Source organism: Taudactylus pleione, unplaced genomic scaffold (assembly GCF_031769625.1).
Source record: "Taudactylus pleione unplaced genomic scaffold, aTauple2 ptg000442l, whole genome shotgun sequence".
Taxonomy (NCBI): domain Eukaryota; kingdom Metazoa; phylum Chordata; class Amphibia; order Anura; family Myobatrachidae; genus Taudactylus; species Taudactylus pleione.
In genome coordinates this window covers 5,214,659-5,241,907 of record NW_028284844.1, presented here as the reverse complement: position 1 = coordinate 5,241,907, position 27,249 = coordinate 5,214,659, and the positions used below count along the sequence as shown (strand labels likewise).

General features: G+C 47.3%; 1 protein-coding gene across 1 annotated transcript in view; it reads right to left on the bottom strand.

Annotated features, from left to right (window-relative positions):
• The window catches only part of LOC148505705 (FRAS1-related extracellular matrix protein 1-like), a 244,847-nt gene that overhangs the window by 6,227 nt on the left and 211,371 nt on the right, over positions 1 to 27,249 (bottom strand). Inside the window, exons 30-33 of the mRNA XM_088447872.1 lie at positions 18,070 to 18,219; positions 9,791 to 10,065; positions 4,180 to 4,344; positions 1,413 to 1,528 (exon numbers count right to left, since the gene is read on the bottom strand). Of these exons, the coding sequence (XP_088303998.1) occupies positions 1,413 to 1,528; positions 4,180 to 4,344; positions 9,791 to 10,065; positions 18,070 to 18,219 (706 nt within the window). The remainder of the gene's footprint in view (positions 1 to 1,412; positions 1,529 to 4,179; positions 4,345 to 9,790; positions 10,066 to 18,069; positions 18,220 to 27,249) is intronic.

Sequence of the window (27,249 nt, the reverse complement as noted above, 5' to 3'; positions counted from 1 at the left end):
ATTCTGGATTAAAACAATTGTGTAGCTGAATATACCCGCCAAGCCATATGCCCATTCTGGACCTAATTCCAAGGTACACGCAATTCCAACGCAATGCGGGGAAAGATCAGAAAGCCCCGTATGACGCAGGCGTTACACAGAGTGTACGCACAAAGCAGTGATGTGCGGTGAGGTGAATGGCTGGGGAGGCACTGGCAGTGACGTGCGGTGAGGTAAATGGCTGGGGAGGCACTGGCAGTGATGTGCGGTGAGGTAAATGGCTGGGGAGGCACTTGCCAGTATCAGAGCCAGCTTTACAGATACATATATGAACCCGAGGGTACATGTGGGCATATACAAAGATGCAGCAGTATATAGTGCTGGAAATTTGGTGAGTTTTGATCAAGGAGGTGCGGAAAAGGCAGACAGGGGAGGCAGTGCCTCACCTACCATACACTTTTTACTCCAGAGTTTTGACTATAAAAAATGATTAGAATAATACAAATAATATATTTATAATGTTTTCTTTACATTTTTCTTATAATTTTTATAGTCAAAACTCTGGAGTATACCTAACTATGACAGTAGAGGCTCTGCCTCACCTGACCGCACATCACTGGCACAAAGATCCTGTTGCAATCAGGGCAGACGGTATCAGAAATGGGGTAACAAAGTGATCAGCGTTCCTGGGGCGGTAACTGGGAGGCGGCCTGAAATGAACGCCAAAAAAATGCGGTCTCGTGGGCGTGTAGTGGGAGCTTTTTGCCGGTGTGTCAGGGAAAGAGGCTGCAGAGTCACAGCCACAGAGGCCATATTCAGACGGAGACACTGCGCCTGCCAGAGGGTTGGTGCAAGTGTCAATGGCGCACGCGTTGGAGGCGTGTCTAGAATCTCTGTCTGCTTTACAGCGTGCAGAGATGCTGGAAGTGAGCGTCTCAGTGCTTACACATTCAGACGCAGGCTACTACACCAGGAAGAGACTGAGACCAGCATTTGCTCATTAGCGCGGCCGCGATTCCGGAAAGATACTCAAGAGCGGACCTCTGAATCGTGCCCACTGACCCATATCCGTATAAAGGGATACGTTCAGTATCCCGACGCAGGGGATGCCCGCGCTTATAATACAGGCGCCGGAATCCCGACACCTGTCAGAATCCCGGCACTGGCATCCTGAAGGTAAGTAGCGGGTTGGGGGAAGGATTAGGCACTAGGGGGAGGGATAGGGGTAAGTACTAGGGGAGGAGGGTTAGGGTGCGGGTGATTAGGTTTAGGCACTAGGGGGGGAGAGGTTAGGTTTAGGCACTGAGGAGGGAGGGTTAAGGTAGGTAGAGGGTTAGGATACCTACCGACAGGTGTCGGTATCCTAACCCTGACGGGATGCTAATTAGGTCTCCCGATCCCGCACAACAGTAGATGGGCCAATTGTTTCTTACGTCTGTGCGCAGTCGCGCTGTGCCCCCTCCCAAGTCGCCTTCTGAAGAGTGTTGTGATAATAACAGTGTTTCTGGTGAAGGGTCCACCCGGCAGGACATTTCCTTGGCTTTCTCTCCTACAACACAGAATCAGAGGCTTAATTAATCAAAGTGATTTATGTAACACAAGCAGTTCAAGGACATAATCTGATTTATTGTGTTCTGCTCCTGTACATTATACCGCCAGTCTGCAAACTATCATCTAATGGGGAGAAGAGACGTCTACTCCCACCCTGAGACAATATGGCATTAAACCTCAGGACACCAGCCGCAGCAACTGCAAAGTCTAATTCGCAAAGGCGCAGCTGACATAAAATGGCGCAATTTGCATAATGCGCTGTAACCCGCATCAACTAAAACATTCGCTTTCATTACCTAAAACTGTAAAATGGCAGCTGTAGTCTGTGCACTTGCTATTGGATATGGCGCATTAGTACACTCAACACTGCATGGTTATTAAATAAGACGTGTTGTGTTAATGGCGCAAACTGCAGCCATTAACACCTGATTTTTTAACCACAAATGAGAGATTCACATTTATAATTCATAATTAAATAGTTGGTGCTGTATAACAGATCGTTTAATACAATTTTAAAATGACTAACAATGTAAGAATGGATGCTTTATTATCGACAAGACGACTCTCTAAAGTCTTCTTTCTTCTTATTTAAAGCTGCACTACCTCCTAGGAAACATTTCTCCTAAGACACCAATGCGCCCTGTTATGGCCCTGTCACGTGATGTCATAACGTCATAGAAGAGGGAGCTAGGGCTACGGGCACGCGGGCATGTCCTAAGGTTGCGCTGGTCAGCACCCTGTAAGCTAAATACAGCTAAAGTTAAAGTTGTAAAAATCGTGAAATATCCACCTGCCGCAAACACCTACAATAAAAAAAAAACCTGGGGAATACTTGGGGACCCCCCCACAGTCAAGTTCGCTAGTTTTTATCTTTGTCCCCAACATTTTTTTTTTTCACCCCAAATTCAAAGTCATTTTTGGGGGTGTCTTTAAGTGTTTTTTTAATTTTTTTTTTGACACAGATTATCTTTCTGGGACTGTCCGCAGGCTGCTCGGGGGCTCCCGCAACGTTGCACCCCAAAACCCCAATTTTGCACTTTTTTACGCCTCCCATTCATAGGTGAAACTTTTTCGCCTATGACATTGCATTGACTTTCAAATTGAATTCGGAGTAAAATCAAAACAGGCAAAAATGACGTCATCGGTGAAAAGTTTTCGCCAAAAACACGCGAAAACGACTTTTCGCTTCAAATTCAATACTGCCATAAACCAGAAAGGCCTGGGTCCTGGTAAACTGTATACACCCCAACCTCACTATGCCGCTGCCCATAGTAACGGCCTTGGCCCTCCCCACCCCTAGCTGAAGTAACAAGATCTGCTCAATACAGCCAATTTCCTGGCGCTCTGATGCTTCTGTCATTCAGAAATGTCAACCAAGCTTTGGTGTCTGCTGAGGGGGTGTCAGTGGGAAGACCAATCATCATAAGCCGCAATTATGCCCACAGAACCCAGTTTACACCAGGAGAGGAGCCCCGGGAAAAACAGATGCACGAAGCTGCGCCATGGGCTCCGGCTGGGTGTTAGGGCCAGCTTGGAAGGAATGGTTTCCTCAGTGTTAATAGTTGGTTTCCAGAGAATAAGGGGTATATACTGTATTTACTAAAGGTCGATTTTAATCGATTTTGACACATTTAAAATGGATAGAAATCAATCAAAATCGATGATGTGTTTCTGGGGCTAAATCACAGGTACGCAGTCGGGAAGCCGGCGGACCTAATCCCGACAGCCGGCTTCCCGACTGTCATATCCCGGCAAGGGTCTAAAGACAGGCGTTGCTATGCCGACGCCTGTCATTAGACATACGCCGGGAGCCCGACGCCCGGCATCCCGATCGAAGGGACACAGGGCGCCGAGCGCGGATTGCCGCGGGTGGGAGGGTTAGGTTTAGGGCTCCTAGGGGGGACTTAGGGTTAGGCACCCCCCTGGAGGGTTAGGTTTATGCTAGGGGAAGGGGGGGTTAGGGTTAGGCACTCCCAGGGGGTGGGTAGGGTAAGGCACCCCTCACCGGGGGACTTAGGTTTAGGCAGCGGAGAAGGGAGGGTTAGGTTTAGGCACTTAGAGGGGAGATTAGGGTTAGGTACTAGGGGGGGGTTAGGGTTAGGCAACCCCTAAGGGAGGGTTAGGGTTAGAGGGTAGAATTAGGTTAGCTAATACTTACCTGAGGATGATCGGGATTTCCACTGCTGCCGGGATGCTGGTGTTGGGATTCATACAGATTCCAAATCACACATTTACAAACAGACAATTTTTTATTTTTTTTAATAATAATAAATGTGTGATTCAGCCCCGGAAACAAACATTGATGTTGATTGATTTTAAATCAATCCAAATCTAATTAATATCGACCTTTAGTAAATAGACCCCTAATAGTCTAAAGTTCTCAGAGTCGTTACCAGTGGTCTCCAGTAAATGTCGAGAGGGGTGTAATGCAGTGGTGAGTCTGAGAAATAGGTTACTCTCCTTTCTTTATGGACGTACGCAACATAATTAATCAGCTGTCACTGAGTTTCCCAATCACATATAGTGTTATACTTTTCCATTCAGTTGTTATTCGTAGATTGTGGTTGCCAAATTTCTGCTTTCTTTAGACTAAGTAGTTTACCATACTAACGTCACACTTATAATTTTTAGTATTTGCTATACCCGTACCTGCTGTCTTTCATTACTTGACTTGTGCAGAGGGTCCTGGGGAGCAGAGTCCTGCAGGGGGCGCTCCAGAGCATCTTGAGAAAGGCTTGGCCCAGCGCCAACCAACCAGACATCCCCTCTCCTATTGGCCGGTTTAGGTCCACTCACTGGGATGATCCCGTGATACTACAACAACATTACACAGCAGCTTAGACACAATGGGGGACATTTGTAAACACTGGTGTCGAGTAAACAGGGGACGCTGCCCCCCCGACAAATCAGATTCTATGGGGGCAATTCAATCAAGCGCGATGGTAGCTTTGCTGTGAGCACGTAAGCCGCCCTTACGATAGCCCCTATATCGCATATTTCAATACATAACCCTACGGGGCTGCAAACTAAAATGTAGCGATTTCGGGTGACTGCGCCGGCGTACCAATGCTGTTGCAATGGCACATCGCGCCTTAATAGAATTGGCCCCTGTATGTCATTGTGCTGGCTGCAAACGATCCGTCTGAAAAAGGCGTCCCGTCTCAGTCCGCACGCTACGATAGAGCAAAGAAGTCGGCTTACACACCCACAACGTAAGAGTTCTAAGCACAGTTATCCCCCGGAGATGCCATTTTCACGGAAATTGTGGTCCCTCAATGGACGGATCCCTCAATAGACTGGGGTAATAGAAATAGCATATTGCATTTCAATTAGGGGTGAGCGGGTTCGGATTTCTGAAATCCGAACCCCCCCGAGCCCCCCCGATCCGAGTCCAATCCGAATCAGGCTCGACTTTTCCCGCCTGACTCGGATCTGAAATCGAGGCAAAACGTCATCATCCCGCCTTCCGAGTCTCGCGGGTTTTGGATCCTATATAAGGTACCCACGTCGGCGCCATTTTCTCACTCGGCTGTGGACAGTGAAGAGGGAGGGTGGGAGTTAGGGCTGTGTAGTGTAGTGTAGTGTAGTGCTGCTGTTGTCCACTACTTCAAAGTCCATAGGGGCTGGCTGTGTTGTGCTGTGCTGCTGTTGTTAATAGGGGCTGTGTCCACTACTTCAAAGTCCATAGGGGCTGGCTGGACTGTGTTGTGCAGTCAGTTCTCCATAGGGGCTGTGTCCACTCCAAAGTCCTGTGCAGTGTCCCAGTCCTAAAGGAGTGCTGCAGTGTTGTCCAGGGGGTGCTCTGTCCATCAGGGGTGCTCCCCCCAAGTGCTAAAAAAATAATATATTTTCTGTGTTTGTGAATTGTGTGCGCAGTAGCCGCACGTGCATCAACAAAGTAGTGCCAAGCGTGCGCCTGTGTCATAAGTAAAGAGCCGGCTGGCTTGACCGTTAAGGGTGCTGTAACCCCCGAAAGTACACTCCAGTCCAAACCAAAAAAAATATTATTTTCTGTGTTTGTGAATTGTGTGCGCAGTAGCCGCACGTGCATCAACAAAGTAGTGCCAAGCGTGCGCCTGTGTCATAAGTAAAGGGCCGGCTGGCTTGACCGTTAAGGGTGCTGTAACCCCCGAAAGTACACTCCAGTCCAAACCAAAAAAAAAATTATTTTCTGTGTTTGTGAATTGTGTGCGCAGTAGCCGCACGTGCATCAACAAAGTAGTGCCAAGCGTGCGCCTGTGTCATAAGTAAAGGGCCGGCTGGCTTGACCGTTAAGGGTGCTGTAACCCCCGAAAGTACACTCCAGTCCAAACCAAAAAAAATATTATTTTCTGTGTTTGTGAATTGTGTGCGCAGTAGCCGCACGTGCATCAACAAAGTAGTGCCAAGCGTGCGCCTGTGTCATAAGTAAAGGGCCGGCTGGCTTGACCGTTAAGGGTGCTGTAACCCCCGAAAGTACACTCCAGTCCAAACCAAAAAAAAAATTATTTTCTGTGTTTGTGAATTGTGTGCGCAGTAGCCGCACGTGCATCAACAAAGTAGTGCCAAGCGTGCGCCTGTGTCATAAGTAAAGGGCCGGCTGGCTTGACCGTTAAGGGTGCTGTAACCCCCGAAAGTACACTCCAGTCCAAACCAAAAAAAAAATTATTTTCTGTGTTTGTGAATTGTGTGCGCAGTAGCCGCACGTGCATCAACAAAGTAGTGCCAAGCGTGCGCCTGTGTCATAAGTAAAGGGCCGGCTGGCTTGACCGTTAAGGGTGCTGTAACCCCCGAAAGTACACTCCAGTCCAAACCAAAAAAAAATTGTTTTCTGTGTTTGTGAATTGTTTGCACTGTGGCTGCACGTGCATCAACAAAGGAGCAGCGCCAAGCGTGCGCCTGTGTCCCATAAGTAAAGAGCCGGCTGGCTCATTTCTTAAAGGGTGGTGTAACCCACAAAGTGCACTACTCTCCAGCAAAAATAAAAAAATATTTTCTGTGTTTGTGTGCCCTTTAGCCGCACGTATATATCAATATAACATAAATGGAGGACCAAACTTTCTCCGATAAAAATAAAATAGGGAAAGATCAAGAACCACTTCCTCCTAGTGCTGTTGCTGCTGCTGGGAGTTGTTCATCATCCCAGAGAGGAAGTAGGAACATCACTACTTTTACTAAACAATTGACCCTCCAACAGTCTCTAGCGATGAGGATGAAGTACGACAGCAGTCATCCTGAAGCAAAACGTATAACTGAGGCCTTGACTGCTATGTTGGTGTTAGACGTGCTTCCGGTATCCGCCATTAGTGCAGTGGGATTTAGACAATTGATGGAGGTAGTGTGTCCCCGGTTCCAAATCCCGTCTAGATTCCACCTGCATCCTCAAAGCAGCAGCGACAAGCGTGCGTCTGTCTGTTAAAGGGTGGTGACACCCTCAAAGTGTGCTACACAAACAATAAAAATATTCTTCTTCTTTTTTCTGTCTTTGTGAATTGTGTGGGCTGTAGCCGCACTTGCATCCTCAAAGCAGCAGCGACAAGCGTGCGTCTGTCTGTTAAAGGATTACATCGGTGACAGCATCCAAGTAGGCACGTCAGACAGTCCGTACCTGTACTGGCAGGAAAAAGAAGCAATTTGGAGGTCCCTGTACAAACTGGCTCTATTTTACCTGAGTTGCCCCCCCTCCAGTGTGTACTCCGAAAGAGTGTTTAGTGCAGCCGGGAACCTTGTCAGCGAAAGGCGTAGGAGGTTGCTTCCACAAAATGTGGAGAAGATGATGTTCATAAAATGAATTATCAACTCTTCCAGGGAGACCAGCCTCCAGAACGTACAGAGGGACCTGTGGTTGTGGATTCCAGCGGGGACGAATTAATACTCTGTGAGGATGAGGATGTACACAACACTGAAGAGGGTGAGGAATCGGTGGATGAGGAGGATGAGGACGACATCTTGCCTCCGTAGAGCCAGTTTGTGCAGGGACAGATTAATTGCCAGCTTGTTTTGTGGGGGCCCAAATGAACCAATCATTTCAGCCACAGTCGTGTGGCAGACCCTGGCGCTGAAATGTTTGGTTTGTTAAAGTGTGCATGTCCTGTTTATACAACATAAGGGTGGGTGGGAGGGCCCAAGGACAATTCCATCTTGCACCTCTTTTTTTCTTTGCATTATGTACAGTTTGGGGCCTAGTTTTTCAAACTGCCATCCTGTCTGCCACTGCAGTGCCACTCCTAGATGGGTCACGTGTTTGTGCCGCCCACTCGTATCTCTTAGCATAGTCATCCAGCTACCTCGGTGCAACCTTTTGGACATGAAAACACTATTGTGAGGTGTGAGGTGTTCAGAATAGACTGGAAATGAGTGGAAATTAAGGTTATTGAGGTTAATAATAGCATAGGAGCAGAAAAACCCACAAATTCTGTGATTTTAGCTTTTTATGCTTTTTTTTAAAAAAAATACAGATCCAAAACACAAAACCCAGAACCCAAAACACGGAAGGGTGGTTTTGGCAAAACCAATCCAGATCCAAAACACGAAGAAAGATCCAGATCCAAAACCAAAACACAAAACACGAAAATTGGCCGGTGCACACCCCTAATTTCAATGCATTTAAGAACGATTTATGGGGCACTTCATTTCTAAAGCTGTGAACAGGCCGCAGTGCAGTTATCTTCTGCAAATATGTCGGCCATGTTGGATCAGTTTCCTAATTAATTTAATTAAATTTTTCTCATGTCACTTCTAATATACTAGACTCTTATATACAGTACAATGAAGTCATAAGAGTGATATCAAGACTTCCGTGTGATTTCTTTATAGCATGTAGGGGGTTATACACATATACATGTATAGGTTTGTGCGTAATGCATTCCGTAGGCTACAACATATGACATAACCTGCGGGAACTAAAGTTTCCGATCTCTCCTGCGGTCCCTCCGTTTCCGACAGCAGCCGCGATGCTGTCAGACTTACCGAGCTCCGTAAGGCAAATTATTCCGGACTTTAGTTCCCGCAGGTTACGCCATAATACATCTGGGGGGATACCACATTTTTTGAGGGTGTCCCCCCCAAAACGGGTGTTTTGGGGGAATATGCGGCAAATGTTTAATGATAAATAGGCCCCTTAGGATAGGCTGTATCAAGCCTCGGACAGATATAAAGTGGAGTAGTTGCCCAAAATAACCAATTAGCTTGCAGCTGTCATTTCAAAGGCTGTGCAAAGATAAATGACAGAAGCTGATTGGTTGAGTTGGGCAATTTCTCCACTCTATGGGCCTCATTCAGAAGCGGTCGGAGGATGCAAGCGGTCGCTCAGAAACTGGGCGGCCGCTTGCATCCTGACCGCCCACCTCTGTTTCGGTCGTTAGGCTGTGGGTTAACACCCACAGCTCTAACGACCGCTCGGGTGATGGTCGTGATGGTCATTGACCATCGCGACCATCGGGGCTTATGACGAGACCCTGGGATAGGGTCTCACTTGTCGTAAGCCCCGGGGAGCTTCTGGCTCTGTCAGAGCCGGAAGCTCTCCACTGACATCACTAGTGATGTCAGTGCGGCCTCCCCCAAACGGCAGGCGTTCCCATGGGAACGCCTCCGTTTGGGCTGCCACCCCCCCGGCCCGCCTTCCAAACGGGGCGAGCTGTCAATCCACACCGACAGCTCGCCCCCTTTGGATCGAGACCTGCTACAACCGACAGCGCCGTCGTGCGCATGCTCTGTGGGGGGCCATCGACCCGGTCCGAGCGCATCGGCGCTAACGACCGGGTCTGAATGACCCCCTATATCTCTCCAAGGATTGATACATCTCCTCCTCTGTCATAGTTTAAAAGTTGTTGCAAAATATATAGTTAAATAGTAAAAAAAAAAAAAAAAACCAGCCGTTGGCAACTAGCTAAATGTAGGAAGAAATTATCTCTAAGAGCTTCATCATCCTTAATATTGAATTATAGGAGACCTAAATATGCTTTTTACCACTCCCCTCAATAAGGGTCTTAATCTCATCATAGAACTCGTGTCATCTTCATCAGGCTGCTCTAATTAAATAGCCAACGGAGGCCCGAGCACTCTTAAGAGGGAATGTCAACTGCGAGCTCAATTTATTTTAACCACTTACCAAACCTGAAGCAGCGTAATTAGATAATTAGATTTGTGCAATAATCCATATAAGTTTTTCATTTGCTGGGAAGAACACTATCAATTAAGCATGAGTTATACCTTCTCATTTATTCCTAGAGTTATTAATGCTTTTTTTTCTCCTTCGTTTAAGAAAGTTAAATGAACGTACGAGAACGCTGCTTCCCGTGAATTGCAGCTGTTGTTCTGGGTGACGAGAAGGTAGCTCGCTGCCGAAGACCGGCATGGAGTGATAAAGATGGCTTCTAGAATGCTCGGCAGCGCGCGTGTTGGGCAGTTGTATCTGGGTGATCCTTGGAGATGACATTCTAGCGTCTTGGGAAGATTTCTCCCTATCATCACTGGCTTGTTGCCTTGCAGGGCTGCCGACATTTCTGGCAAGTGAAGACACCTCTCTTGTGTACAAATTCTGGGCTCTGCATTGACCTGTGTAAAGAGATAAATCAAACATTATTGTTTCATGTAATAAATGACAGACTCTGTGCCAGCCTGGGGCACCTCAGACCCACGATACAACTCAAAAAATATGTCCTGTATAGGGAATTGCAAATTTTTCTCTTTCCCACAAAATACCCCTTTTTATCATTGTGCATTCAGCCTGTGTCTCGCATGGACTACCTGCCTAATGTACATTGCATAGTGTCCAGTAGTGCCCTGCAGCTTACATTTACCCAGGGATGGGATGGCATCATTGGAGTGGAATTTGGCCACATACAGCAAAATGACCGGGCTGAGTGACCCACACACAGTGACTGTACTGCTTGCTAGTTTCCCTTATCAAGCCATCCGTGGCTCTCTGTAGGGAATGGGTATGAAACACCGGCAACTGAACAGCCGCCGGTTCAAATACCAACGCCAGAAGCCCGAAGACTAAACATCTGGGGCTGGTAAGTATGCTAACCCTCTCCTGTCGTCCCTCCCTAACCCTGCCTTGGTGGTGCCTAACCCTAACCTCCCTGGGGGAGGTTATCTTCCCCCCAGTGGTGCCTAACCCTAACCCCTTCCCGCTCCCTAAACCTAACTCTCCCAGGGGGGTGCCTAACTCTAACCTCCCCCCAGTTGTGCCTTACCCACCCCTAACCATAGCCTAACCCTAACCCTCCTGGCGGGGTGCCTAAACCTAACTCCCCCATCCCCGGGGAAACTAGTATACTTACCCAAGTGTGGACGTTCGAGATTCCGGCAGGCCGGGATGCGGACGCCAGTATACTGATATCCTTCGGGATATCGGTGTCAGCATTATGCCAGTATCCTGTCCACCGGCAATATAACTATTCTGAAAATGGACCTCTAAATGGAGACAATTATATGATGTGAATGGTGGTACCATCACATTGTCTAAGAGGCTGCCATGCGTACATTACCAGCCTCCAGCTTTAGGTTCCTTTATACTATATAGAGAGCATCCTAATGACCTATATACAATGCAGGGAGCATTCTGGTTACTTCTATACCAAACATGGAGTATTCTACTAATCTATATACAATTCAGGGAGCATTCTAGAGGCATCTATAACAAACAAAGAGCACCCTACTAATCTATATACAAAACAGGGAGCATTCTAGAGGCACCTATAACAAACATAGGGCTCGATTCAATTGAACGCGAATTAAATAGCGCCGGTAGCTCCCGGAACCATTCAATTCAGCGAGCTGTTAGGTCGGAGAATGCCCGTTCTCCCACCCCTCGTGTCTTAAACAGGGTGTTTAGTCGAGAGAACGGGCATTCTCCGACTAAACTTACCAGAGCGATGCTGTTTCCGCGGCGCTAAGGGCAGAACACAGCATTGTGCCTGTAGTTTTGTCGGATTTCTGCTCGCACCCCTGGAGGGATGCAAGAAGAAATCCTTAACAGTGCGCTGAATTAAATAGCTCTGAATTTGCATTCAATTAAATCGAGCCCATAGAGCACCCTACTAATCTATATACAAAACAGTGAGCACTCTAGTGACTTCTATACCAAACATAGAGCATCCTACTGACCTAAATAAAATGCACGGAGCACTCTAATCAAATCAAATCTAATTTATTATCACATCCACATAAAATGCATCAGCGAAAGTAAAATGCAAGATACTCACAGTCAGCAATTACATAGCATCATTTAAAATATTTAAATTAACTATAGCAGCAGGGAAAAAACTATTCCGCATCCTACTAGTACGGCACTCAAGACATCTAAAATGCTTCCCAGAAGGCAAAAGTGAGAATAGAGAGTGACAAGGATGGCTGTGGTCAACAACCATCTTATTAGCTTTAAAAGCACATAAATGTCCTCTAGCCTAGGTAAGGACTGACCAATAATTCTTTCAGCTGCCCTGATCGCTCTAGTCAGCGATCTCTGCTCCAAACGTGTGGAGTTCCCGTACCAAACAGTAATTGAATAAGTTAAAAGGCTCTCAATTATACCACGGTAAAAATGTACCAGCAACGGCCTAGGTAATCCACATCCTTTTAATTTCCTAAGGAAATACAGGCGTTGCTGAGCCTTTCCTACCACTAAAGAAACATGCGACGACCACGACAGGTCCTCCGAAAATACAATACCAACAAACTTAAAATCACCCACCCTCTCTACTTCAACGCCGTTCAAAATTAAAGGACGGGGAACATTTTTCCTAAACCTCCTAAAATCAACCACCACCTCTTTAGTTTTTTTTACTGTTTAACAGCAACTTAACAGTGTACCCCATCTAATGAGTCGATCTACCTCCGCCCTATAGCCATCCTCATCCTCGTTAGTAATCAGGCCTACAACTGTAGTATCGTCAGCAAATTTCACAATAAGATTAGATACAGAACTAGAAACACAGTCTGATGTATACAAGGAATAAAGGAAGGGACTAAGGACCTGATTCAGAGCCGGACGCTATTTGCGCTCGCTCGTTCAGAAAAAGGGGCCGGCTATTTAAATTGAGCGCTCGCTCTTTGCGGTCTGTTGACGCCTCTATGTCTGAGCGAGCGAACGAAACATGCACTCGCTAATTTGTAAGGACGCCCCCTGGCCGCTCGCATCCTACGTCATCTCCGCTATTTATTTGATTAATCGAGTACATTGAAAGGCATCTGAACTGCTCGCAGTGCTTGTGGTAGGATTTTCCTACCGCAATCATGCGAACAGTTCAGGCTAAGAAACAACCAAGTGACGTGGTCGATGACGCTGCTTTGTTAATTATGCACACCTTTAAAACGCCCGTTTTGACCGTTTGGCACGCCTGCGTTCGGATCACCACTCCCCGTTTTCAAGCACCTTCCCCTGTTACCACCCACAAACGCCTCATCCTGTCACTCAAATTAGCAGGCACTCGCTATTTTGCGAGCGCTCGATTTCCGACCGCACTGACTGGTTGGCGCATGCGCATTATGACCCATACGCATGCGCAGATGTGCGAACATCGCTCGGAGCGAACGAGCGGCCGCTTACGAGCGGTTCTGAATCAGGCTCTAAGAACACAACCGTGTGGAACACCTGTATTCACAACAATTGGAGATGAAAGCTGATCTCCCAGCCTAACCGACTGCGAATGGTCAGACAGAAAGTCCAGCAACCAACTGCAAATAGACTCATCTAAACCAATTGCCAACAATTTAGCAATAAGTAAAGACGGGACAACGGTGTTAAAAGCAGAGCTGTAGTCTACAAACAGCAATCTGACATACGAATCTTTATTCTCTAAATGGCACAATACCCTATGAAGGACCATAAGAGCAGCATCTTCAGTAGATCTATTAGATCTATATGCAAATTGATAATTATCAAAAATATCTGGAATGCTACCCTTAAGGCGAACCAGGACCAAACGCTCAAAACACTTCATGATTAATGAAGTAAGGGCAATAGGGCGATAGTCATTTAGCCCAGAAATGGACGTAGATATAGGAACTGGAATAATTGTGGTAGTCTTAAGACAACCCGGGACACTACCTTGAGCAAGGGACAAGTTAAAAATAATCATGAGAATGCCAGACAATTGATCCGCACACTCACGCAAAACCTTGCCGGGAATACAGTCAGAGCCAGCAGCCTTCCTAGAACTGGTTCCTCGCAAACAAGACCTGACATCGGCTTCTGCCAAGATCCAAGAACCCCCAGGGTCTTTAAATGGGATAGCAAAGGTATTATCCACACCTTCAAACCTAGCATAGAATTTATTTAATTCGTCCGGCGAAGGGCCACCCACCTTGGGACCACCAACATTCAAAGCTTTGTAGTCGGTTAAGTTCTTAATTCCCTGCCACAGAGACCTAGAATCACCAGATTCATTAAAGTGACACTCTATCTTATCGGAATAAGCCTTCTTAGCCAGGCCAATACCCTTCTTCAATTCAGACCGGGCAATAGAGTAATCTACACAATCCCCTGATTTGAAGGCAAGGTCTCTGGCTCGTAGCAAAAAACGCACATTACCGTTCATCCAAGGTTTATCGTTGGGGAAAAAGCGTATAGCCTTTCTTACTGTTACACTTTCTATACAGCAGTTCAAATACAATAAAACCATGGAGGTTAACTGGTCCACATTTATATCAGGACCCATCCTAGCTTCCTCTAAAAACAAATCCCACTCGGTACAATCCAAGCAACCTTGTAATTTCAGTATGGCCCCTTCAGGCCAGACTGTGACATTCTTAATAACTGCCCCAGATCGCCTAATCAGAGGAGAGTACTAATGACCCCTTTAATATACAGAGGGCATCCTACTGACCTATATACAATACAGGGAGCATCCTAGAGATGTCTAAACAATACACAGTGCATTCTAGTGACCACTATACAGTACAGAGAGCCTTTTAGTGACACCTATACAATACAAAGGATATTCTAGTGACTGGTATACAATACATAAATCATTTTAGAGACAATAGAGACAGTTTCTAGTGACACAGTAATGTAATAGGACAGACAGATGGCATTAGATTGGCATGGGGGGCTCACAAATTTAGATCTAAGGGCCCTCTGCTGGATGACTAAAATGAATATATATTATGAAATCCACACATCATTCTCCAAATAGACAATAATATAGGGATTATACATGTTTCTCCGTGTTTTGTTTAGACAGAGGGATACAAAGTGAGTTCCCCGACATTTTCCCATGGGACTCACATAGACCTGGGTCACAAGCGAGCCATATTGCATACTGTATGTAAGATATCATGCTGATTAACCAGACCCACAAAGTGCATTTTTATGTACTTGTAAAAGGCAGCTACATCTTACTGTCTCCTTAAACGAATGACAAAAGCAGTGCGCTTCACCAACTATTATTTCCTGCTATTTAAGTACATATTAGAATTATGGTTTGCAAAAAAGGACCAGCAGGGAACATATAGATATAATGTACGTCCACCGGGTGTCACTCTTGAACCAGACTATGGGTTATCCTTGATTCCGGCAGAGGATATCTGTATCCCAGCTCCTTTGCGCAGGACAGACGCCTGTTTACGCTTACGCTATGGTTTGAATTATACCATGTTTAGAATATCACAAATAGCAGGTGATTTCAATCCCTTTTAAACCCAAACACATAAAATGCCGACCATTCAGCACGTCGCTATAAGTAAACCGACAGGTCTGTGACGAGTTAGAGGGCGATGGAGGCGACAAAAAAAGGCGGAGAAAATAGGATTCATGTCAGGTAATTAAATGAATGTGTTTTTTTTTTTCTTTAAACTGTTTTTCTCTTTCATTTTTATTACAGACATCGCTTCGGAGAGTTAAAATGTACAAAATCAAGGATAAATGAATAAATATAATGACATGCTTTCAGACTTATTTACTGTGATATTCGTAGGGAGAGAAGGGAGCTAGTCAGGAACGAGGGTTAAAGAAATAATTATTCCGGAACAGAGAATCGCTAGGGATTAGAGCTGTTCATGATTTAAGGGGTTAAAAGAACACTGGGCCTGATTCAGAGGCGCTCGCAAAAAGCGAGCGCTCGCTCTGAATCAGGGCGGCCGCTTTTTTTTTTATTACCCGGCCTCCTGGCCAGGTGCTAAGCTGTAGGTGACCACCCACAGCTTTTGCGAGCGGCCAGGTGATGGTCGCGACCATCGGGCTTGCGACGAGACCGATGTGGTAGGGTCTTATTCCCGCAAGCCCCAGTGAGCTTCCGGCTCTAATAGAACAGGAAGCTCTACAAAATGGGGCAAGCCCCGGAGCAAGTGAAATTCTCACTCGCTACGGGGCGTGCGCAGTACCCCACCATCGACCCGCTTGCGAGCGGGTCTGAATCAGGCCCACAGTTCGGGACCCTGTTCTGGTGCTTTTGGATATTAATCTGTGGCTGGAAAATTGAGACATATAAGTAACTGATAATCTCTAGGTTGTCCGCACAAACTAAAGAAGTAAAACAGACGCTTGGAAGAGACATTTCTGAAGGAACACATTTATAGCACATTTACATCCAGGTCTTACAGAATTTATTAAATTATCTGTGTGTACATTGTGAAATAAGGTGCTGATGCCGATAGAACACTACGCCAAATGGTACGCCACATCCTTAGTGAGTTTGCACTACACACACCCAGATTTGTATGATATTCCCACTTACGCCTGCTGGCGTCTGGATGGCTGGAATGGGGCAGTGCTGACCTAACGTAAGACATGCACAATGAGGGCGTGTTTGCACAGTTGTGAACAGGCGCAGACCGGGACACATATGTATAAACGGTGAACTCCTGGGTAATGCGAACTTACTGTATTTGCTGGTGGTCAGTGCAGGTGCAAATACCGGGTGATGTCTGCGACAGGCATCAGTGCTAGTGAGCCGCTTCTGATTGGCTGTTTAGGAATGTTTTCATGCCGCTGATAGGTGCTTGCTTTCTTTTTTGCTTGTTATTATGGTTTTTGGATTTTATTTAAGATAATTATTATTATTCTGATACAAACACAAGATGGGCTGCTGTATTTGAGAGGATTTGGTAGTTTAATTGATGAATAATAACCAATACGTTTTGTAGCACATTAAAAAAAACAGGTTTCAAACTTGGGAGCAAGTAGGACGTGTCTGGGACGTATGACTGATGTAAACCAGACGCATACGCTACTGTTGCCGGCAGGGAAGTGCAGACAGGGTAGGCAGGAGAGGCCTCCCCTGTCACACGCCGAAGATTTGATACAAAAATGATTAGAATAATACAAACTTATAAACATCTTCTTTGTTTATTGTAATCATTTTTATAGTTAACACTCACCAGCTTTGTCGAGCTCCCTGGGACTGCAGGGAGACAAGAGATGAGGCAGCAACAGCTCAGCCTAACATCCATAAATTCAGACACTGGGCCTGATTCAGAGTCGATGGTGGCCCAGAGCGCATGCGCACGACGGAGCCGGCTCCGTCGTGCGCATGCGCGAGACCCGGATAGCGACGGGCAATCCGTCACTCCGGGTCTCGTACCAAAGGGGGCGTGCTGTCGATGTTGAGTGACAGCACGCCCCCTTTGGTTGGCGGGCCGGGGGAGTGGCTGCCCATGTGAACGCCTCCGTTTGGGGGCGGCCCCATTGGCGTCACGAGTGATGTCAGTGGGAGAGATTTCGGCTCTGTTAGAGCCGAAATCTCACTGGGGCTTGCGGCAACGAGACCCTACCACAAGGGTCTTGTTGCAAGCCCAATGGTCGCGATGGTCTTGACCATCGCGACCATCTTCCTGGCCGCTCGCTATAGCTGTGTGTGGTCACCCACAGCTATGCGAGCAGCCAGGAGGCCGTTCTAAAAAAAAAATAGCCTGGCCCTGATTCAGAGCGAGCGCTCTGTCAGAGCATCCGGCTCTGAATCAGGGCCACTGTTTGCAGAGCTGGGGGCGGGCCACACCATGGGCAGTAAGCTGCACAGAAAGAGGGCTAATAGAGTCATGCCTCTGAGTATGGGGGCCGTACCTTGAGCACTAATGGACACGTTGGTTGTGTCATGTGACCAGGAAGTGCACTGCAGTGTTTAGAGATCGGAACTCAAACAGAAAAAAGCAAGACACAGTGATGCAGGTAGGAGAATCAATGGAGGGAAGAGTTACAGTGAGTAGGGGGTGAGACAGGCTCTCAGCATTCAGACCCATCTCCATGTGTGCCTCCCCAGCCATTGACCTCAATGCACATCACTGGTTGCCGGCGATAACAGTTCTCTATCTCATGGCCAGGGGGGAGGAGAGAGGTTTATAGGCGACAAACACTACCAATGTTAAAAAAAATATAGTAAGATTCATTATAGTCATTGCTCTAATGAGGAAAAAAATCATCACAAGAATAAAATAAAATTCACCACCTGTCTAACCAAAGATGGAGCCCCGGCTTCTCCGAGCAGCAAGCGATAACAGCTCGGGGGTCTTCTGATTGGCTGAGTCGATAACATGGACTAGCACACATTTATTAAACTGACATTTTCTGTTCTTTGACGCAGGTCACAACCTTTAACCTCCCTCCAAATCCATCCTCACCTTCTCTTGGATCCATGATTTCCACCGTGGCCTCGCTGTTCTTTCCCAGCACAGCATTCTTTGGCGTCCTCAGTAATATTTTAAGGAATTCGTGATTTTCTTCCAAACCATCATTCTTCAAGTAAATATTCCAGAGTTTTGTAGAAACACCTACAAGTGTTGGGAAAAAATAGAAAATGGAATATGAATATTCTGCCATTAGCTAAATCCATATGTGTTTTATGTATACTTAGCCTACAGTATACACATTCCATGTTACATTCTGTTATAGGACCAATGAGTGAGTCGGTGGTGTAGGGGTTCCTGCCCTTTCTGATATTGTGTCACAGTAACTGCCATACTCATATTAAACTACAACAATAAATAAAACCACAATCATGAATACATTTGTTTAATGAAAATTTAGATATACTAATCATTGGAGAGAGATAAAGTACCAACCAATCAGCTCCTGTCATTTTTCAAACACAACCTGTAAAATGATAGATGCTGATTGGTTGGTACTTTAACTATCTCCACTTTATGTAAGAAAAAAAGGGGTACACGTGCGCTCCTTGGTGTGTGTGTATGGAGGGGGGTGGAGTGGGGAGGAGGGCGGCTGGGGAAGGGGGGCGGGGGGTGGCGTGTATCAGTGTATGAGTACAGTATGGGTGGGTATGAGGTGTTTAAAGGATGAGCCAGACACTGTGAATAGAATCCAACCTGTTTATTGGGTGAGGTACAATGCTTCCCAGGTGGTTCCGTTTGTGGGGTTGGGGATGGACAAATGGTTCCGTGTGATCCTGGATTCCTTTGCACCGAACCAGGGACAGCAGACCTACCGGTAGGTTACTATTACAACCAGTGCGGGACACCGCCATTTGCTACTGTACGGGACTTCCTTTACAACACACACATCCTGGTCCATTAAGACTGTAGACCATAGGTCCAGCAAAGGGGACGTGCAGAAGTAAGGGCCGCACGACAAGGAGCCCCCTCAAAGGGTCCACCCACTCCCTGACCAGGATCACACGGAACCATCTGTTCATCCCCAACCCCACAAACGGAACCACCTGGGAAGCATTGTGCCTCACCCAATAAACAGGTTGGATTCTATTCACAGTGTCTGGCTCATCCTTTAAACACCTCATACCCACCCATACTGTACTCATACACTGATACACGACACCCCCCGCCCCCCTTCCCCAGCCGCCCTCCTCCCCACTCCACCCCCTTCCATACACATGCACCAAGGAGCGCACGTGCACCCCTTTTTTTCTTTCAGCATATACAAACAGGATCCGGTACCCCTGTTCCACGTGCAGCACCACTTTATCCCCCACCCCACCTTCCCCCCATTCGCCCCCTCCTCCCCCACACATCCATTAGATCCACCCACCAGAGCCTGGAGCGTGGACCACTCTGCTTACTATATATCTCCACTTTATCTCTCTTCAAGGCTTAGTACATCTCTCCCATAGTTACCCAACATCCCCACAACAAACATCGCTGTGGAAAGTCACACAGTGAAGATCCAATAGGTATAGGAATGAAGCATATCATTTCCTTATGTTCTAGTGCCATCAGTGAGGCATGAGGCACAAAGTGGCTGATTTAACTGTGTGTAGACAACAGCTGCACCGTTATTTGTTGTGGTTTGCCTGGTACAGCAGCCTAGAGAGCAGCCGCAGAGCCGGCTCTTAGCTTCTTCCTGGTACCGGCAGCCCAACCCCTTGTTGTGATGTCATGTTGACACATATGCGGGGCTGGTCCAGATTGTGTTATCTCCCGCCGCCATGTTCGATACACAGGGATCATGGACACATATGGAGGGTGTGGCAACACATGTTGGGGAGTTTGGGTCCCGTGTTTATGGATGATTGCTGAATGTGATATGCCCTCAGACTTGGACCCCAACCAGGGCCGGCTCGAGGGACGTTCGACCAGTGCGGTTGAACAGAGCCGCCATCTTATAGAGGACGCACCTCTCCCAAGCATCCCGATTTCAGCGTGACAGTCCAACTTTTCGGGCACTGTCTCGCTGTTCCACCCGTGCAAAGAGGTGTCCTGCGGGTAGACTGGAGGTTAGGCACCCACACCATCGCAGCTGTGCGAAGCTGAATAGATGCCGCGCGCATGCATGCAGCATCCATTCAGTGCAGGGAGACAGCTGGGAGAAGCCCACCTACTGATGGAGTGCTGGGCTCGCCCCCAGCCTGACGTTAAATGGGAGACATGCCATATGGACACGCCCCCAAATTTAGGGGGTGTGGCCTATGGTAATTAGGCCACGCTCCCTTTTCGGCTGTGTGAAGGGTTAACGGGCACCTCAGTCCTGTTCTGCACAGGGCGCGGCGCCTACTGAAGCCAGCCCTGACCCCAACAAAGTTCTTTCATTGGCATCCATCCCCCACTTTCCAAGGAGCCCATACACCCCCTGGGGTTAACTTACCTCAGCCCATCCTGCTCTATCTCCAGACTCACAGACCCTCCGACATGACCCCTTCCATCAGTCCAAGAGGAGAGCATTCTGTACCTGATGAAAGGGGTCATGGGGGAGGTTCTGTAATCCGACGGACTGCGGCATCGCAATGTAATTACATCACGTCTGCAATACTGGCGAGTCTGGGAAACTAGTGACAGCAGTGTAATTGCTATAAGTGGGGACTCACCTAAAGGGGTTTTCCACTGTATGAATATGAATGATACTATTGCCCCCCTACTCCCAATAATCAGGCTGGATTATAGGCCAGTAATGTGAGGGCAGGTGAGGCAGAGCCTCTCCTGTCATACTTAGGTATACTCCACAGTTTTGACTATAAAAATTATAATTATCTTCTTTGTTTTATTCAATATCATTTATAGTCAAAACTCTGGAGTAAAAACTGTATGGCAGGTGAGGCACTGCCTCCCCTGTCTACCTTTTCCGCACATCCCTGATCAAAACACACCAAGGGCCCGATTCAGACCCGCTCGCTAGGCTGTGTTCGCACGCAGCCAGGTGATTTTTTCCATCTGCGCATGCGTACGCATCGCAGTGTGTGTGCACGAACCAGTGCGAGCGACTGGGAAAGCGTTCACGCGCTGCGCATAGACAGCCCGACTGATTGAGTGACAGGAGAAGCCGTTTGTGGGTGGTGACAGGGGCCGGCCGCTAAAAACGGGGGGAGTGGAGAGCGTCTTAACACCGTTTCAGAGGTGTGCACAATTAAGAGGCAGCGTCTAAGTACACGTCACTTGGATGAAATTTACACTGAAGTGCTCGCAGTGCTTGCGCAGGGTATGGTCAACCACAAGTGCTGCAATCGCATCCGATTGGTACTCGATGTTACCGATGGTTGCATACACTTCCTGGAGATGACGTGCGCAAGTGGGCATCTTAATACAGGCTGATGGGCATCTGCATACACAATGCGATCGCACGCTAAGACATAGTGGGCGTGCTAATGTCTTGCCATGCGATTACCTGCCTTGCCGAATTTGCATACGCATCTAGCGAGCGGGTCTGAATCGAGCCCCAAATTTCCTGCACTATATACTGCTACACCTTTGTATAATGCCTACATGTACCCTCAGGTTCATATATGTATCTGTAACTCTGGCTCTGATACTAGTTAGTGCATCCCCAGCCATTTACCTCACCGCATGTCACTGCCAGTGCCTCCCCAGCTATTTACCTCACCGCATGTCACTGCCAGTGCCTCCCCAGCTATTTACCTCACCGCATGTCACTGCCAGTGCCTCCCCAGCTATTTACCTCACCGCATGTCACTGCCAGTGCCTCCCCAGCTAGCTATTTACCTCACCGCATGTCACTGCCAGTGCCTCCCCAGCTATTTACCTCACCGCATGTCACTGCCAGTGCCTCCCCAGCTATTTACCTCACCGCATGTCACTGCCAGTGCCTCCCCAGCCATTTACCTCACTGCATGTCACTGCCAGTGCCTCCCCAGCTATTTACCTCACCGTATGTCACTGCCAGTGCCTCCCCAGCTATTTACCTCACCGCATGTCACTGCCAGTGCCTCCCCAGCTATTTACCTCACCGCACGTCACTGCCAGTGCCTCCCCAGCTATTTACCTCACCGCATGTCACTGCCAGTGCCTCCCCAGCCATTTACCTCACTGCATGTCACTGCCAGTGCCTCCCCAGCTATTTACCTCACCGCATGTCACTGCCAGTGCCTCCCCAGCTATTTACCTCACCGCATGTCACTGCCAGTGCCTCCCCAGCTATTTACCTCACCGCACGTCACTGTTATAGGCAGAATGGGCAGGCATGGTCTCTCAGTGGCCCCGCACACTTGGGGCCTTCACAGGTTGTGCTTTTTATATGTTATCAGCAAACTAAAGCATTATGGGCCTGAGAATTTTTTATTAATTTTTTTTTTAAGAAAGGAGCAATTTGCTCCTGTAGCACACTATGTTGCAATCAGTGGCATCGCTATGGGGGTTCCGAGGGTGCAGGCCGCACCGTGTCCTGTCAGAGGAGGTGCTGACATTGCAGGCACTAGTCTCCAGGGACAGCCTAGCGTCACCGGGGATGCTGGGCACGCACACTAGCGGGATTTCCCATGAGGCCATGCCCCCTTTATATTAAGTCATGCACCCTTTTTTGGGTTCGCAAGGGGGATACAGAGGGCCTGATTCAGAGCAAAACGAGCACTCGCTCTGAATCAGGGTGGCCGCCTTGTTTTAAATAACCCGGCCTCGTGGCCGCTCGCTAAGCTGTGGGTGACCACCCACAGCTTTAGCGAGCGGTCAGGTGATGGTCGCGACGGTCGCGGCCATCGGGCTTGCGATGAGACCCTTGCAGGGTCTCTTCTGCCGCAAGCCCCAGTGAGCTTCCGGCTCTAATAGAGCCGGAAGCTCACTACTGACATCACTCGTGATGTCAGTAGGGCCGCCCACAAACTGAAGGAACGCCTCCGTTTGTCCAGCCACCCCCCCCCCCCGCCCTGCTTACAAAATGGGGTGAGCTATCGTCAACATCGACAGCCGCACTGTTTGTAGCGAGCCCCAGAGTGAGGGAATTTCTCTCTCGCTCCGGGGCTTGTGCACACGAATTGCGCACGCCACGCGTGCGCAATGTCCCACCATGGCCCCCGCTTGCGAGCGCATAGCGCTTACGAGCGGGTCTGAATCAGGCCCAGAGTGCACACCATGTGTCACCAGACAGGGCCTTAGAAAAAATTATATCCTTTTACTGTAGAAATAGTGAATTTCATCAGACCTAAAAATGACTGAAAAAAACATCTGTTACATAATTGAGATCTTGCTCTGTAGATTTGTCTACGAATCTCTGTAAGAAAACAGTTGGGAAGCTCTTACAGTATTTGTTACATTTTTAAGTAAATGTAACCTGGACAGATGTCACTTTATAAAACGCTGAGTAGATTTAATGTTGTTTCTAATGAAATGCCTTTTAAAACCACAACCTTTAATTGAACGCTGACCCTGTGCAGGTTTCAAACATTTGATTTACTGGAACATTTTATTTTGCTGGAATTCATCAGGAGGAATAAATTAGCTCCGTACCGGTAACTGGATTATAAATTACTCTTCAGCTGTTGTGCGGAGCCATAGGGGCAGCTAGAGAGGAGACACACGGACGGCGCAACAATCTGCAACTCTTTATAAAGGTATATAACAGTGGGACGCAATGTACATATAAGCGGATTCTCTCCCCTATTGAGCTTACAATCTAATGTGGTAGCTGAGATAAGGAGATCATTGATGACTGCCATATGCAGTATAAAACGTGCCTTCAATGGTCCAAGACACGCAGTAACTGCCCCAGTGTTTACAATAGCGTCCTGCCCTGACACTGCATTCACCAACGCTCACCAGCTCTGCAAGATGGGTTCTGGTGAGGGCTCAGTGAAGGAGGATGACTGAGAATTCGGAGCACAGATGCCAGTGTGTATTCACCCATGGAGGGAAAATATTTTAAATATCCACTAATGCCCACATTTAAAATTTTCATATATGGACAAAAAAAAAGTTAAATACCTTCTAGCGAACATCACAGACTCTAATAATCCTCCAAGTCCTTAGGGACTGCTGTCCCTCCTTAGAGCGGTAACCATCAGCAGTGCAAAACGGACGCAAGGGCTGTACTTCCAACATCGGCCAAGTGCTTGAATATCTGCTTTGTGTGCAGTTAGCGCGCCCTTGTGAATTAGACCGTAAGGGGTAAATTTACTAAAGTGAGAGTTTTTTAGAAGTGAGTTTTAAAAGTGATGTTGCCCACAGCAACCAATCAGATTCTAGCTATTATCTTCTAGAAGGTGCTAGTTAAATGGTAAGTAAAATCTGATTGGTTGCTATGGGCAACATCACTTTTCAAACTCACTTCTAAAAACTCTCACTTTAGAAATTTACCCCCTAAGTATCACTATCAATATTCCATGGGCCTGATTCACTGTGCATGAGCCTTGATGGTTTCCACCGGGAGACGCAGAGCGAAGTTGGTCGCAATTACAGAGGGGGGTTTTTGGGTGGTAGCAGGGTGGGGGCTATGCGTGGCGTGATCAGTTGCGCTGACACAGGAGGCCGTGTTAAGGTGGAGATATTGCACCTCTATAGATCTGGTGCACAGCAATGGATTATTGCCACAGCCGGTGGGAGTCTCGGTGGGAAGACCATCGGCCAGTGCATTAGCATACAGTCGCAGTCGTGGCTGAAACTGCTTCCACCTCTGAATAAGGCGCATATGTTTTCCAATACATTAGTAATAAAGAAAATGGGCACCTTGGCTAGTAAAGACGCCAGGCTGGTTAGTGACTGATAGCGTTACACTGCGTCATTTCCAGGGCTGGCTCCAGGGACCTTTTAGCAGATTTCACACCATAAAAAGGTCATTTTAAAAGTGCCTACAGTTACCCGAAACGTCAATGATTTTACTTGATGTTACATTTTAAGTCATTTTAAGAATGTAAAGAGAAAGATGACTGAACAGCGCTAATTGTCAAACTGTACACTAAATAAATAGGTCAATGACTCATGGAAAAATACCACTAGAATAATAATGCATGAAAAAAAACTAAGTATATAAAGACAGTAAACTAAAACTGGTACTAAATATACAAGTATATATACATAAGAAAACTCTCCTAGTTTTATCCATATCAGGATTGGAATAATATTGTTTATTCATTCCATTGGCCTGGTTTTTATTTATTGTATTTTTATGCTATGATTGCTATCATTAAATACTGCATACTAAGAACCAAGCCGTACTGTATTTTCAACTAGGAGAGTTTTATTATGTATATATACTTGTATATTTAGTACCAGTTTTAGTTTACTGTCTTTATATACTTAGGCCCTGATTCAGACCCACTCGCGATCGGCTGTCCGCTCGCAAGTGGGTCGATGTTCTGCACTGAGTATGCGCACGACGGAGGGAGCTCCGTCGTGCGCATGCGCCAGACGCGACGAGCAAAGGAAAGTCCTTCGCTCGTTGTGTCTGATCAAAGGGGGCGTGCTGTCGATGGTGATTGATAGCACGCCCCCTTTGGTGGGCGTGCCGGGGGCGTGCCTCCCTGACGGGGGCGTTCCCACGGGAACGCCTCCCGTCAGAAGCCGGCCCACTGACATCACTAGTGATGTCAGTGGGAGTGATTTTGGCTCTGATAGAGCCAAAATCACTCCGGAGCTTGCGGTTGAAAACCTCAACCGCAGGCTCCGGCTCGCAGTTTCGATGGTCGCGATGGTCACGACCGTCGCGGCCATCAAACTGCACGCTCGTATATGCTGTGGGTGGTGACCCACAGCTATATGAGCGTCCAGGAGGACGCTCCATTTTTATATTGGGGGCGGCCCTCATTCAGAGCGTGCGCTCTGCTCAGAGCGTACGGCTCTGAATGAGGGTCATTAGTTTGATTCATGCATTATTATTATAGTGTTATTTTTACACCAGTCATTGACCTATTTATTTAGTGTACACTTTGACAATTAGCGCTGTTCAGTCATCTTTTCTCTTTGTATTCTATATATTTTGAGCCTGACACGCTCCACCTGAACTAGCTGCTCCGACAGCGCCTTTTCCTTTCTTCCATATATATAATTTGAAGAATGTGTAAATTAAAACAAAAAAAAACAAAACACCAACATTAAAACTTTAGGTCAAAATGCCCAAAATCGTTTTCAGCTCAACTTCCCAGAAGTGACTCACCAGACACTAACAACCTGAACGTCTTGTTCATCGCTAGTCATTTACTATAATAGTCTGTTATGCCAGCTGCTATGCCCTTTGCACGAAGATATAGGACATGAATGGGCAATGTGGACGGGATTTGGCTAAGCAGCCGGATGATCTTTTGGAGTCACAGAGACAGGTTGGCGCGGTCTTCTGACCGCATCTACCTACATGTCCGCCAATGATCCAAGTGTTTCTCTCCCGGTATACAATATATAAAACAAATAAATAAATACAAAACAGGATCTCATTAGCTACAGAGATGATTGAAAATTTAAAAAACAGGTACGGTGCCCAAACTATAAGCAGGGCACATCCACCAATGCATCAGACTTTGGGCCTGATTCAGCAAGGATCGCAGTTGCAAAGATGCACGCAATCGGTCGATTTTATTTCCCACTGTGCATGCATCGCAGTGCGCGAACTAGCAATTGCGATTGGAAATGCGTTTGCAAAGGCTACGCAGATTCAGAGCGGAGTGATTGACAGGAAGCGCCGCGTGTGGGTGGTGAAGGCGGAACGCAGGCGTGCCAGTGCGTTGGTACGGCGTTGCAGGGGCGTGCATAAATTATCCTCTGCAATACCATACGCAGGCTGAGGCCTCATAGCGTACGCTGAAGTAAGCAATTCCTGAGTGAGGTCTGACTTGCCTTAACTGTGCGTATGGGTCCAATGTTACCGATTTTTTCGCTATGTTGCCCAAGTATATGGATGTGTGTAAGGGGAAGTGGGCGTCCTTATGGTAAGCTGTGATCGCAATGCGAATGCACACGTTTGCATTTCACCGCTAATATTAGCAACTGCGGTACGTGCGTTCTAGCAGAATAGCGATCCTTCCTGAATCAGGTCGGCAATCTCAAGAAAAAAAAAAAAGAGTTAAGCTGCGTACACACTGAGCGATGTGTACCCAGCCGATATGTCGGCCCGAAGGCCTGCAACGCGGCTGCATGCGATATCATCCAGTTGAAGGTGCGGCACGACCGACCGGACGATTTCAC